Source organism: Zea mays, chromosome 8 (genome assembly GCF_902167145.1).
Source record: "Zea mays cultivar B73 chromosome 8, Zm-B73-REFERENCE-NAM-5.0, whole genome shotgun sequence".
Classification (NCBI taxonomy): domain Eukaryota; kingdom Viridiplantae; phylum Streptophyta; class Magnoliopsida; order Poales; family Poaceae; genus Zea; species Zea mays.
The window spans coordinates 179650504-179663865 of NC_050103.1; the positions used below are offsets into that span (position 1 = coordinate 179650504).

General features: G+C 40.8%; 2 protein-coding genes across 2 annotated transcripts; both read left to right on the forward strand.

The window, feature by feature from the left end:
• The first annotated feature begins 626 nt into the window (after positions 1 to 626).
• Positions 627 to 4985, forward strand: LOC100279511 (chorismate mutase). The gene is made up of 6 exons (NM_001152511.2): positions 627 to 850; positions 2461 to 2674; positions 2761 to 2847; positions 3619 to 3762; positions 4087 to 4179; positions 4323 to 4985. Exons 1-6 carry the CDS (start codon positions 687 to 689, stop codon positions 4557 to 4559), a joined length of 939 nt encoding a protein of 312 aa, NP_001145983.1. The 5' UTR covers positions 627 to 686; the 3' UTR covers positions 4560 to 4985.
• A 4357-nt stretch (positions 4986 to 9342) lies between these two features.
• On the forward strand, positions 9343 to 13050 carry LOC103636619 (chorismate mutase 3, chloroplastic-like). The gene is made up of 6 exons (NM_001301551.1): positions 9343 to 9554; positions 10709 to 10922; positions 11010 to 11096; positions 11863 to 12006; positions 12277 to 12369; positions 12486 to 13050. Exons 1-6 carry the CDS (start codon positions 9391 to 9393, stop codon positions 12720 to 12722), a joined length of 939 nt encoding a protein of 312 aa, NP_001288480.1. The 5' UTR covers positions 9343 to 9390; the 3' UTR covers positions 12723 to 13050.
• The last annotated feature ends 312 nt before the right edge of the window (positions 13051 to 13362 follow it).

Here is a 13362-nt window from a genome sequence, read left to right on the forward strand (position 1 = left end):
GCAGCATCAGTTGGTCGGTGGTGCCAGCCTAGAGCTTAGTTGGGGCAGGAAGGCTGAATACCTTGACATTCCCTTGAAGGACAACATTAAGGGATGGCGTTTTGAGTAGTTTACCATGGAGAACCATCACAAGTCACTACCCGCTCGCTCTGGGAGGCAACCCGACGCCCGAGCGCCGAGTTGGACAGAGGTCCCAACTGACTTGGAGCTTGCTATTAAATTCACAAAGAATTAAACATTAAATTCGTTCTATATCTTTTTAAATAATTGATATAAAATTTGGATGTCTATTTAAATATGGATTCAGATGTTTTTTCATTTTTTTTGTTGTAGAGAGAAAATAACGTACATAAAAAATTATACAAAAAATTATTTAAATACTTTATAATATTTTTAATAATATTAATAAAAATTAGTTTTATATTCTATATATATATGTTAAAATATTAGATTTATGATATAAGTCGGATGCGTCTCGTTTTGTTGCCCGCGGTCGTGGCCTCCTGGGCCCCTCTCCACCTACCCTACCAAACCTGCTCTCCCCTCCGCCCCCACGCGGTCACCCGCTTCCAAATAAATCGCAGCATTCCCTGCCTAAACGTGCTCGCTCTCCCTCCCATTTCATCCCGGCATTTTCCTTGCCCAACGTGCTCTCCCTCCCATTTCCTGCGAGGTGGTTGGTGGCGATGGCCTTCAAGCTGATCACCAAGCCCGCGGCGGCGTCGCCCGCTGCTGCTTACTGGGGAGATCTCGCCCGGGGGCCGCAGGGTACGAGCCGCGTTGCCTTCGGACCAGCGCCCAGGAACAAGGGGCTCCGCGCGGCCAACAACTCCGCAACGCCCATAGCTAAGTACGAACACTCCTTATCCTGCTTAGAAATTGTTTGGTTTAATAAACAACTGTGCCCCTTGGTTCCGTGTAAGGTATGCGGGGTTAATCCTAGATCCATGACTTCGTGTTTGTGCATGGTCGTTGTCGTGGACTGTGGTGACTCGGTCGTGGTGTGGTCACTCTTCTCTAGAGAGACTCGCGATTGTGTTGATTCTCAGTTGGGGATTTGTCGTTTGGTATGCTTGAGCCCTCTGGAACCTGATCATCCATGTTTTAGGTTCATGACTTCGTGTTTGTGCGTGGTCGTGGTCGTGGTGTGGTAACTCTTATCTAGAGAGATTTACCATTGTGTTGGTTCTCAGTTGCGGATTTGTGGTTTAGTGTGTTTGAGCCCTCTTGAACCTGATCATCCATGTTTCAGGTCCATGACTTCGTGTTTGTGCGTGGTCGTGGTGCGGGTGCGGTAACTCTTATCTAGAGAGGTTCGCGATTGTGTTGGTTCTCAGTTGGGGATTTGTGGTTTAGTATGCTTGAGCCCTCTGGAACCTGATCATCCATGTTTTAGGCCCATGACTTCGTGTTTGTGCGTGGTTGTGGTCGTGGTGTGGTAACTCTTATCTAGAGAGATTTGCCATTGTGTTGGTTCTCAGTTGCGGATTTGTGGTTTAGTGTGTTTCAGCCCTCTTGAACCTGATCATCCATGTTTTAGGTCCATGACTGTTTGTGCGTGGTCGTGGTGCGGTAACTCTTATCTAGAGAGATTTGCGATTGTGTTGGTTCTCAGTTGGGGATTTGTGGTTTGGTGTGTTTGAGCCCTCTTGAACCTGATCATCCATGTTTTAGATCCATGACTTCGTGTTTGTGACTTGTGAGTGGTCGTGGTGTGATAACTCTTATCTAGAGAGATTTGTGATTGTCTTGGTTCTCAGTTGAGGATGTGTGGTTTGGTGTGTCTGAGCCCTCTTGAACCTGATCATCCATGTTTAGGTCCATGACTTCGTGTTTGTGCGTAGTCGTGGTCGTGGTGTGGTAACTATTATCTAGAGACATTTGGATTGTGTTGGTTCTCAGTTGGAGATTTGTGGTTTGGTGTGCTTGAGCCCTCCTGGACCTGATCATCCATGTTTTAGGTACCTGAGCCATCCAATTTATAGCTACTGTTCTAATTCTAGAATTTGGAGAACTCCTTGTCGAATTTATTGTGTTAACGAAAATGACATCATGTTGATTATTCTACGCCTTTTGCTTAATACCCTGTGTGAAGTTTAATTGTTTGGTGGTGGACTTGACTTTGGAAGTCCCAAAAGCATGATGTAGCCTGTAGTCTCTATGTATCTACATTGTTGTAACTAAACCGTGGAAATTTCCACACCTCTGATGGCTCAGATGTTGTAATTCCTTTCTGAACCAAGCCTGCTTGATTTTTGCGAAAATATTCCAGATACGAGACCGAAATCTTGAGGACGAAATTGACATGGATGGCTATATATATATTAACCTTGTTGCTTTTTTGTACAAAGGCTTACTGTCTTATGTGATGCTTGATTTCTTTCTTTTTAGGAACCCCACTTTTAGTTATACCAAAGGAACTGATCATTCTTTATCTTAATGGTTCACTACTTTTATTAGGGTAGAGAGGGTTGATCGAAGTGACATATTGACATTGGATAGCATCAGACAAGTTTTGATTAGACTAGAAGACAGCATCATATTTGGCCTTTTGGAGAGAGCACAGTTTTGTTACAATGCTGATACATATGATAGCAATGCTTTCCACATGGATGGTTTTGGAGGATCTTTGGTTGAATATATAGTTAGAGAAACTGAAAAGCTCCATGCACAGGTGAATCCATTTGGATTTCTTTAAAAAAACAAAACAATTGATCATGGCATGCGAAAGAATAACATGTGCTAATGTTTGTAACATAGGTTGGGAGATACAAGAGCCCAGATGAGCACCCTTTCTTTTCCAAGGATCTGCCTGAGCCCCGGTTGCCACCTATGCAATACCCAAGGGTAATGCATGTTTTTAGTTGTCAAATGCTTCTCTTGATGATTGTTCTTTGTTTCTTTGTCACTGTAAGAGATATAAACCATCATTTGTAATCTAATGTACCGTTTGATTCTTGGAGGTAGATAAAGTAAATGTGCTTCTGGATACAGTTGTTTAGCATCTGAATTAGAAGGCCTGTACAGCTAATATATTGATTGTTGAGCAACATATAAGTCGTGTGCTGTGATTTGCATAATCTACTATCATTATTGCAAATGCCACATCCCACAGGCCTTAGATACAGGTGGCAGGAAAAGTTCTGTGTTTCCTAATATATATTCTACTTTCTCTAATATATTATGGAATGAGCTGTACAGATCTTTATTGTATTGAGTTGAGTTGAAATAAGTGATGGGGATTTTTTTATTTTTTTATTACAGCATATGCTCTTTAGACTTTTAGTAAATCCAAAAGCTTCTATTCAACCTTAGGTGGAGCAGAGGTGATAGTAGCATTATTTGCATTTCTTTTGAAGGGGATATTCATTGATGATGATTTACCACTTTGCTTCAATTTATTAATCATTGGATGGTTTGACCTGCATGAATCTTGTCATTCTACAAGCGCTGACATAGTGCCTTCCTGATCCATCTGCAAACATTTGTTTATGCTGCATTTGGGCTGTCATCTGTTGCAAGATTCATAAATCATAATACCAATGAGATGTCCTGGTATTATGACCATGTTATTACATTTTAGATGAATTCATACTTCACTCTTGTCCTTTGTCATAGGTTTTGCATCCCATTGCTGATTCTATCAATATCAACAAAGAGATTTGGAAAATGTATTTTGATGAACTTCTTCCAAGATTGGTGAAAGAAGGAAGTGATGGTAATGCTGGATCCAGTGCTCTTTGTGACACAACCTGCTTGCAGGTACAGCTGATATTCATGTTAAATCCTCTACTCAGTTTTAGTTCTTTGGGTGCACATCTGCTTTTGTTCCAGCCAACTAGGTGTCTAGGCTATAAAAGTTTCTTTTCTTCTGTCTGCCGCAGTTTTCATTCAGTTGAAAAGAATATATCTTAGCAAACAAAGTCAAGCCAAGTTTGCATGCGTCGATCCATGCAAGATTTTCCTATTGTCTTAATTTCTTGAGATGTCATTTTCATAGTACTGATCTGATGTTTGCTGGTAACTTGTGAAATTTTTGCATTTTTATAATTTTCTTTATTGTGTGTTACTTGTTCCATACTCCAGGCACTCTCCAGAAGGATCCACTATGGGAAGTTTGTGGCAGAGGCCAAGTTTCAAGAGTCCCCTGAAGCTTACACGCCAGCCATAATAGCCCAAGTCTGCTTTTGTTCCAACTATTAGTATTTCTAGTACTACTATTTTCATTTATTTTTTATTTTATTTCAGAGTTTCAGAACAAAATGATATTTCGATTCATTTGAAAAATATATCTATTTCTCGTCACATTTGGCAAAATTCAGGACCGTGATCAACTCATGAACCTTCTCACATATGAAACGGTGGAGCGTGCTATCGAACACAGGGTGGAGGCCAAAGCCAAGATCTTCGGGCAAGAGGTGAACATTGGTGCTAAGGACAACGGCAGCCCACCGGTCTACAAAATCAGGCCGAGCTTGGTCGCCGAGCTGTACAGCTACAGAATCATGCCGCTAACCAAGGAGGTTGAGGTCGCGTACTTGCTTAAGAGGCTGGATTGAGTGTGTTTACGTAGCTGTAAAACTGCCAGATCCGAACTCCTGGTATTAAACCATAACATCGGTAAGTACCCATTTCTGTGAAGAGGATGATCCGAACTCCTGTCATTAAACCAGAACATCAGTAAGTACCCAGTTTTGGGGAGAGGATGGAAAATATACCATGTGTGGCAAGCAACATGCATAATATCATCTGGAGTTGCGCTTACTCGCCCCTCGTGCGTAATGCTAATGGTTGTAGCCTGTATGGAATGCTGGGTCACTTTCTTTGGCTGGGTGCCCTTTTGAATCAGAGTAAATTCGCTCATTGTCGCTGGAACTTATTCTTTGATGCACACTATTCGAAGTTTGCATTTCCTTGGTTGCCGTTCCTGTTAAAATCTGTTAAGTTGTACGTGTACCACATGACTAGAGATTGTCGGCACCGTTTCCCCTGTGAATCCTATGGATTTGACGATCATGTTGTTTATGAATGTAAAAAATGTTTACCCTGGAACAATGCCCCCGAGTTATGCGCCGTTCAGGATGAAGAACAAAGTTTCTTCTATATAGTGGAAAAACTGATAATAGATGGGTTAAGGAGAGATCTAGGGGCTGTTTGGTTTGTGGCTAAATGTGCCACACTTTGCCTAAGGTTAGTCGTTCGAATTGAAGAACTAACCTTAGGCAGAGAAGTTAGACAAAGTGTGGTAAGTTAGGCATCAAACCAAACAGACCCCTAATACGGCTGTCATATCTGGAGGGCATTTGGGGGGTGGGGGCAATTTGAGTAAGAATTTATGAATATGTTGGGAAAAATATTTGGAGGTGGTCTGCTAGACAAATTGGTAGTGAGATTTCCATATCCTAAAACGATAAGCGATTTGGGATACTTTAGACCACTGGGTATGCGAACTGTCAAAGCTCAAATTACTATCGACCCATGGTCGCCTGTTGTTAGTGCAAAAGGTTGTCTTCAAAGGGGATGGTTCAGAATTAGGGGAATTCCCATGGAACAGAGGTTTGTTAAAACAATTGCCAAAGTGGGTGGCCAAGTTACGGAGATTGATGAAAAAAACCAGATTTAGGAATGATTTTGTGAGAGCAAGTATAGCATGTAGAGATGTAAGAGTTGTCCCTGAAGTTGCTAAAAGTGCTCTTGGCTTATTTTTTATATGATTTCTTCTTCGAAAGAGAAATTCGAAATGATGATGAAATTGACACTCTTGACGAGGGGATTAGGATTGAAGATAACCCTCCAAAATTTGCTAAAAGAACTAAGTATGAAGGGAAGGACTTCACAGAGATGAAGGGAAAATCAGAAAGCCAAAATGTGAACCTAGAGCAACAGAGAGGTGGTAAAGAAGTGATGCAGTCCTATCAAAGGAGATCTCAATCCAAAAATAATCATCCTAAGGATATTAGAGTGGAGAAAAACAAAGGAAAGATGGTTGTTGAAGATCATACCCTAATGGAGAAACAAATGGAGGTTAAAAATTTTGCTGATGAAGAAGATGCATCACTGATAGCGAGGATGATGAAGACAGTGACATGCTGGGTGATGTGTATACCAAACTAGATATGGGAGTGGCTGGATTTGGTGTGCAGAAAATCTGGTGTATGAAAACTATAGAGGAAGTGGATATAAATGCCGATATGTTAAGGCAACGAGGTATCCAAAAAATCTATGTAGTGATTAAGGAACTAATGCACACGGGACATAATGGTGATACTGAAAAGTGGACCCTACGGGATGTACTCAAGACAGTATAGTTCTGAATATGTCATAGGAAAAAACAAGACATATCGGGACAATGAGGAAGCTATTACTAATGTGCTATTATTCCAAATAAGAAGAAAGTTGTTGTAGCCCCAGAGGAGAGGAGGGTGAGTGAAAGACTAAAGAAAGACATGGGCTTAAGAATTGAAGAAAAGAATAAAAGAATGACAGTGAAGAGAAATCTTGAAGGTAATATACTGGTCCCCACTAATAATTTTACTGATATTCCTTTGAGTAAAATTGTGTGCTTATCTTCCAAAATGGGTGTTAAAATTGACATAGAAAACATGACACCCATTGATTTAATTAAAGAGATGGAAATAGCAAGACTGCAAGACATTCTCTAGCTCAAAAAAGGACGGTGATAGAAAACAGAAAAGCTCAGATTAGTGATGATGTGGTAACTGAACAAGAGGAAACATCTGAAACAGATGGTTTCACTCTAGCCAATCGAGGAAAAAGAAAGTTAAAAAGAAAAAAAAACATTCTAATTTCTCCCATGAGTATAGTTTAGGAAAAACCTGGATTCGAAGGAAAGAAAGGGAAAGGGAGAATCCCTGCTAATAAGAAGAATAATCACCAAGATGGCAACACAAATGAAAGGTCTGATATGGAATTGTAGAGGTATCAGGAAGAGAGGTGTTTCCATTTATATTAAAAACCTCATTACTCAATATAAGCTCTCCTTCATTGGTATTCAAGAAACCATGATTGAGGAATATGATGAATCTGTAACAAATAATTTTGATCATGATCATGATTTCATTTGGGCATGGAATCCATCCAGTGGCAAATCTGGAGGAATTTTAATTGGGATCAAAACCGACCTATTTGATGTGGGTGTCTTGAAACAAGGAGCACATATGTTACATGTTGATTTATGGGACAAAATGTGTTCAGAGAAGTGGAATTTGATTATTGTCTATGGCCTTGCTCAAGAGCAAGAGAAGGATAGATTCCTTGATGAGTTGTCTTCTTTTTGTAATGATAGTAGAGCTCCATATATAGTTGGAGGAGATTTCAATATTACTAGGTTCTCAAGTGAAAAGAATAAGGGTGGTGGCCTGCATAAACAATCGAAGCTCTTTAATGAGATTATCCAGTAACATGAGTTGATTGAGATTGAAATGGTTGGGGGTTTTATTTGGTCGAATAATCATAATACCCCTACTCTGGTGAAACTTGATAGAATTCTGATGAGCAGAACTTGGGAGAATATTTTTCCCTTTGGTTAAGGTTAAAAAGCTTCCGAGAGAAATGTCGTATCATAGCCATTTGATCTTAAATGGTTGTCTCACCCAGATTTTCATAAGAACATTGAAAAAAATGGGGTAAGCATTGTGGTGATAGGAATGCCTTGGGTAAAATTCAACAAAATTTGAAACTTTGTAAACAATATCGGAAAGGTTGGGGCTAGAATAAAAAAAAAGAAAAATAGAAAAGGAAACTTCCGATACAACATATGTTAGAATTTCTAGAAATTGTTGAGGAGCACAATGAATTGAATGTATCTCAAATGGAACAAAGAATTTGTTTGATGGGTGAAAACCTAAAGATGTTAGAAGAGGATGAAATTTATTAGAAGCAAAGAGCTCATGTGAATTGGTTGTTAAAAGGGGATGGAAATAATGAGTTTTTTCATAGAATTGCTAATGGAGAAAAAGGAAAAACAACATCATATTCTTTGAAGAAGATAGTAGGAGAATTGACTGTGATGAGCAGCTAATTGAGTATGTAACTAAGTATTACACTGACTTATTTGGTCCTGCCCTTGGCAACCTATTCCAAATTGATGATAGCATTTGGGCTGAACTGGAAGTTATATATGATCTTGAGAACCAAATTTTATGTTAGCCTTTCTCTGAAAAAGAAATTAAAGTTGTCCTATTTCATATGGAAAAAACAAGGTTTTAGGGCCTCATAATATATCGATTGAATTTTATCAAGTATGTTGGGATATTGTTAAGAATGACATTGTTGAAATGTTCCATGAATTCTACAGTAGAAAAATGAATGTTGACCAGGTGAATTATGGTATCATTACTCTTCTCCCAAAAGTCAAAAAAACCTCCAAGATTCAACAGTACAAACCTATTTGTCTGTTGGTATAAACTTATCACAAAGATTAATGGGTTACGTTTAATTCTCCTTGCTTGTTGCTACCGTATTATTGACTTATGATTAGGCCTTTAAAAATTTTATAGAGCTAACATACATATCTATACAAAATATATATCTATACAAAATATGCTATATATCTATATATACGTACCATTTTTTAGTACCTAGGGTGAGGCCCCGTTAATTGGGGGGTCTGGTCGGGGGCACTGCTCGACTCCCGCCAAGGCTAGCGCTGAGCTACACTGAGCATGTTTTACTCATCAATTACACCATAAAATTACTTGTTTGTCATTGAGTTCGCACATGTGTACAAGTGATGCGCTTTAAATGATTTAAGTCACGATAATGATAAATTTATTATCGAGATAGTATAATTTAATAATAGTTAATAATCTAAGAATTAGGAACTGTTGAAGGCTAAAGTTGTTTTTGTTTTTAATATATATTTAGCAACTTGTAGAATCCGAGTTTAAGGAGTAGGGGGTTAATGGAGATGGTCTTACTATGTGTGATGTATAACGTGCGCAAATAAAGAAAAAAAAATGAAAATGGCGATGCCCCCGATATGGGAGACTGGGACGCTCGCACTCGCACGCAAGCCGATCACCATGCGGGCATGCCACCGTGGCTGGCGCCATGGCCACCACGGCCCAACTGGCGGGCACGGGGACAGCGCGAAGCGCCCAAGGCCCACCGAATCAGAAGCGATCGGACCCTCGGTCCCTCGCTAAGCCATCCAGCTCTCGTTCCGTTCCCCACGGGCCACGGTCCTGGGCCCCTTCCCCATCAAGCCTACCACACCTGCTCTCTCCGTCCGGCCCACGCGGCCACCGACTTCCAAATTCCCAATAAATACCCGGCATTTTGCTTGCATAACATGCTTTACACGCTCTCCCTCCCACTTCGTGCGAGCGTCCCGAACTAAGTTGCTCGTGGTGGAGGTGGTTTGTGGCGATGGCCTTCAAGCTGGTCACCAAGCCCGCGGCGGCGTCGCCCGCTGCTGCTCACTGGGGAGATCTCGCCCGGGGGCCGCAGGGTACGAGCCGCGTTGCCTTCGGACCAGCGCCCAGGAACAAGGGGCTCCGCACGGCCAACAACTCCGCAACGCCCATGGCTAAGTACGAACGCTCCTTCTCCTGGTTAGAAATTGTTTGGTTTAATAAACGACTATGGCCCTTGATTGTTGGTTCCGTGTAAGGGATGCGGGGTTGGTCCTAGATCCATGAGTTCGTGTTTGTGTGTGGTCGTGGTGTGGTAACTCTTATCTAGAGAGATTTGCGATTGTGTTGGTTCTCTGATGGGGATTTGTGGTTTGGTGTGCTTGGGCCCTCTTAAGCCCACGAGTTCGTATTTGTGCGTGGTCGTGGTGCGGTAACTCTTGTCTAGAGAGATTTGCGATTGTGTTGGTCGATGGTTCTCACTTCTCGGTTGGGGATTTGTGGTTTGGTGAACCCTCTTACGTCTACAACTTCGTGTTTGTGCGTGGTCGTGGTGCGGTAACTCTTATCTAGAGAGATTTGCGATTGTGTTGGTTCTCAGTTGGGGATTTGTGGTTTGGTGTGCTTGAGCCCTCTTGAACCTGATCATCCATGTTTTAGGTCCATGACTTCGTGTTTGTGCCAGGTCGTAGTGTGGACTGTGGTAACTCTTATCGAGAGAGATTTGCGATTATGTTGGTTCTCAGTTTTGGATTTGAGCCCTCTTGAACCTGATCATCCATGTTTTAGGTACTTGAGGCATCCAATATGTAGCATGTACTACTGTTCTAATTCTACAATTGGGTGAAGTACTGAAGTCCTTGCCGAATTTGTTGTGTTAACAAATATGACGCGATGTTGATTATTCTGCGTCTTTTGCTTAATACCCTGCGAAGTTTAATTGTTTGGTGGACTTGACCTTGGAAGTCATGACTTGATCCCAAAAGCATGGTGTAGCCTGTATGGACTATGTATCTACATTGTTGTAACTTGTAACTAACCCGTGGTAATTTGCACACCTCTGACGGCTCAGATATTGTACTTCTTTTGTGAACCAAGTCTGTTTGATTTTTGTGAAAATATTCCATATACTATACGAGAGAAATATCGTGAGGAGGAAACTGACATGCACGGCTATGCCCTATGTATATTAACCTTGTTGCTTTTTGCACAAAGGCTTACTGTCTTATGTGATGCTTGATTTTTTTCTTTTGAATAAACCCACTTTTAGTTATATTGATTGATTGAAGGGACACTTATCATTCTTTACTTTAATGGTGCACTACTTTTATTAGGGAAGAGAGGGTTGATCGAAGTGAAATATTGACATTGGATAGCATCAGACAAGTTTTGATTAGACTAGAAGACAGCATCATATTTGGACTTTTGGAGAGAGCACAGTTTTGTTACAACGCTGACACATATGATAGCAATGCTTTCCACATGGATGGTTTTGGAGGGTCTTTGGTTGAATATATGGTTAGAGAAACTGAAAAGCTCCATGCACAGGTGAATTCGTTTGGACTTCTTTTTAAAAACCAAAGCAATTGATAGTGGCATGCGAAAGAATAACATATGCAAATGTTTTTGACATAGGTTGGGAGGTACAAGAGCCCAGATGAGCACCCTTTCTTTTCCAAGGATCTGCCTGAGCCCCAGTTGCCACCTATGCAATACCCAAGGGTAATGCATGTTCTTAGTTGTCAAATGCTTCTCTTAATGACTGTTTTTTTGTTTCTTTGTCACTGTAAGAGATATAAGCCATCATTTGCAATCTAATGTACCATTTGGTTCATGGAGGTAGATAAAATAAATGTGTTTCTGGATACAGTTGGTAGCATCTGAATTAAATAGGTTTGTACAGCTAATATATTGAGCAACATATAGGTTGTTTGCTGTGACTTGCACATTGTACTACCATTATTGCAGATGCCACATCCCACAGACCTTAGATACAGGTGGCAGGAAAAGTTCTGTGTTTCCTAATATATATTCTACTTTCTCCAATATATTATGGAATGAGCTGTACAGATCTTTATTGTATTGAGTTGAGTTGAAATAAGTGATTGGGTTATTTTTTTTATTACCGCATATGCTCTTTAGACTTTGATTAAATCCAAAAGCTTCTATTGAACCTTAGGTGGAGCAGAGGTGAAAGTAGCATTATTCACATTTCTTTTGAAGGGGATATCCATTGATGATGATTTACCACTTTGCTTCAATTTATTAATCATTGGACTGTTTGACCTGCATGAATATTGTCATATTCTACAAGCGCTGATATAGTGTCATCCATCCATCTGCAACATGAAACATATGTTTATGGTGCATTTGGGCTGTCATCAGCTGCAAGATTCATAAATCATAGTGCCAATGAGTTGTCCTGGTATTATGTCCATGTTATTTCATTTTAGATGAATTCATACTTCACTCTTGCCCTTTGTCATAGGTTTTGCATCCCATTGCTGATTCTATCAATATCAACAAAGAGATTTGGACAATGTATTTTGATGAACTTCTTCCAAGATTGGTGAAAGAAGGAAGTGATGGTAATGCTGGATCCAATGCTCTTTGTGACACAACCTGCTTGCAGGTACAGCTGATATTCATGTTATATTTCTCTGAACTCTACTCAGTTTTAGTTCTTTGGATGCACATCTGCCTTTGTTCCAGTCAACTAGGTGTCGAAATTCCTTTTGCTCTGTCTGCCGCAGAAGAATATATTTTAGGGTGCTATATTTTAGCAAACAAAGTCAAGCCAATTTTGCATGCGTCAATCTATGCAAGATTTTGCTGGCAACTTGTGCAGTTTTTGCATTTTTATAATTTTTCCTTATTCTATGTTCCTTGTTCCATACTCCAGGCACTCTCCAAAAGGATCCACTATGGGAAGTTTGTGGCAGAGGCCAAGTTTCAAGAGTCCCCTGAAGCTTACACGCCAGCCATAATAGCCCAAGTCTGTGCTTTTGTTCCAACTATTAGTATTTTTTTATTTCAGAGTTTCAGAACAAAATGATATCTCGATTCATGTGAAAAAACTGTCTATTTATTGTCACTTTTTGTAAAATTCAGGACCGTGATCAACTCATGCGCCTTCTCACATATGAAACGGTGGAGCGTGCTGTCGAACACAGGGTGGAAGCCAAAGCCAAGATCTTCGGGCAAGAGGTGAACATTGGTGCTAAGGACAACGGCAGCCAACCAGTCTACAAAATCAGGCCGAGCTTGGTCGCCGAGCTGTACAGCTACAGAATCATGCCGCTAACCAAGGAGGTTGAGGTCGCGTACTTGCTTAGGAGGCTGGATTGAGTGTGTTTACGTAGCTGTAAAACTGCCAGATCCGAAACTCGTGCAATTAAACCATTACATCGGTAAGTACTCATTTCTGTGGAGAGGATGATCCGAACTCCTGGCATTAAACCAGAACGTCAGTAAGTACCCAGTTTTGGGGAGAAGATGGGAACTGTGGCAATAAACATGCAGAATATCATGTGGAGTTGTCGCTTTCTTTGGCTGTATGGAATGCTACGTCACTTTCTTTGGCTGGGTGCCCAGTGCCCTTTTGAATCGGAGTAAATTCTCTCATTGTCGTTGGATTTATACAGATCCTCTCAGTGCCATGGAAATTTTCAGCTTTCTTTGATTCAAACTATTTGATGTTTGCATTTCCTTGGTTGCCGTTCCTCAATTTGCCCATATAGTGTTTTAAAATGCTCTAACCTTGCAACTTGTAATGTTCTTGGGCGAATCTCAACCTTGCCTGGTACTTATCTTAGACAGTAGGCAGTAGCCATACCATGGCTTGTACTTTCGGTCCACAAACGGAGACCGGGATGTTTGCAGTTTTCCAGCCCCTGCAGGCTGCAGCTGAAGTGAAAGTGATTTCTGAAGACCAGTTCAGTTCAGTTCAGTTTTGCGCACCGGCTCTTCCTGACTGGGTCGAGCTGTA

Bases quoted from the DNA above. Each gene is read 5' to 3' on its own strand.
- LOC100279511 (NM_001152511.2), top strand. From the start codon at position 687: ATGGCCTTCAAGCTGATCACCAAGCCCGCGGCGGCGTCGCCCGCTGCT. The intron at 851-2,460 runs GTACGAACACTC...TACTTTTATTAG, and splicing joins TCCGCAACGCCCATAGCTAA to GGTAGAGAGGGTTGATCGAA. The intron at 2,675-2,760 runs GTGAATCCATTT...TTTGTAACATAG, and splicing joins CTGAAAAGCTCCATGCACAG to GTTGGGAGATACAAGAGCCC.
- LOC103636619 (NM_001301551.1), top strand. From the start codon at position 9,391: ATGGCCTTCAAGCTGGTCACCAAGCCCGCGGCGGCGTCGCCCGCTGCT. The intron at 10,923-11,009 runs GTGAATTCGTTT...TTTTTGACATAG, and splicing joins CTGAAAAGCTCCATGCACAG to GTTGGGAGGTACAAGAGCCC. The intron at 12,007-12,276 runs GTACAGCTGATA...TCCATACTCCAG, and splicing joins GTGACACAACCTGCTTGCAG to GCACTCTCCAAAAGGATCCA.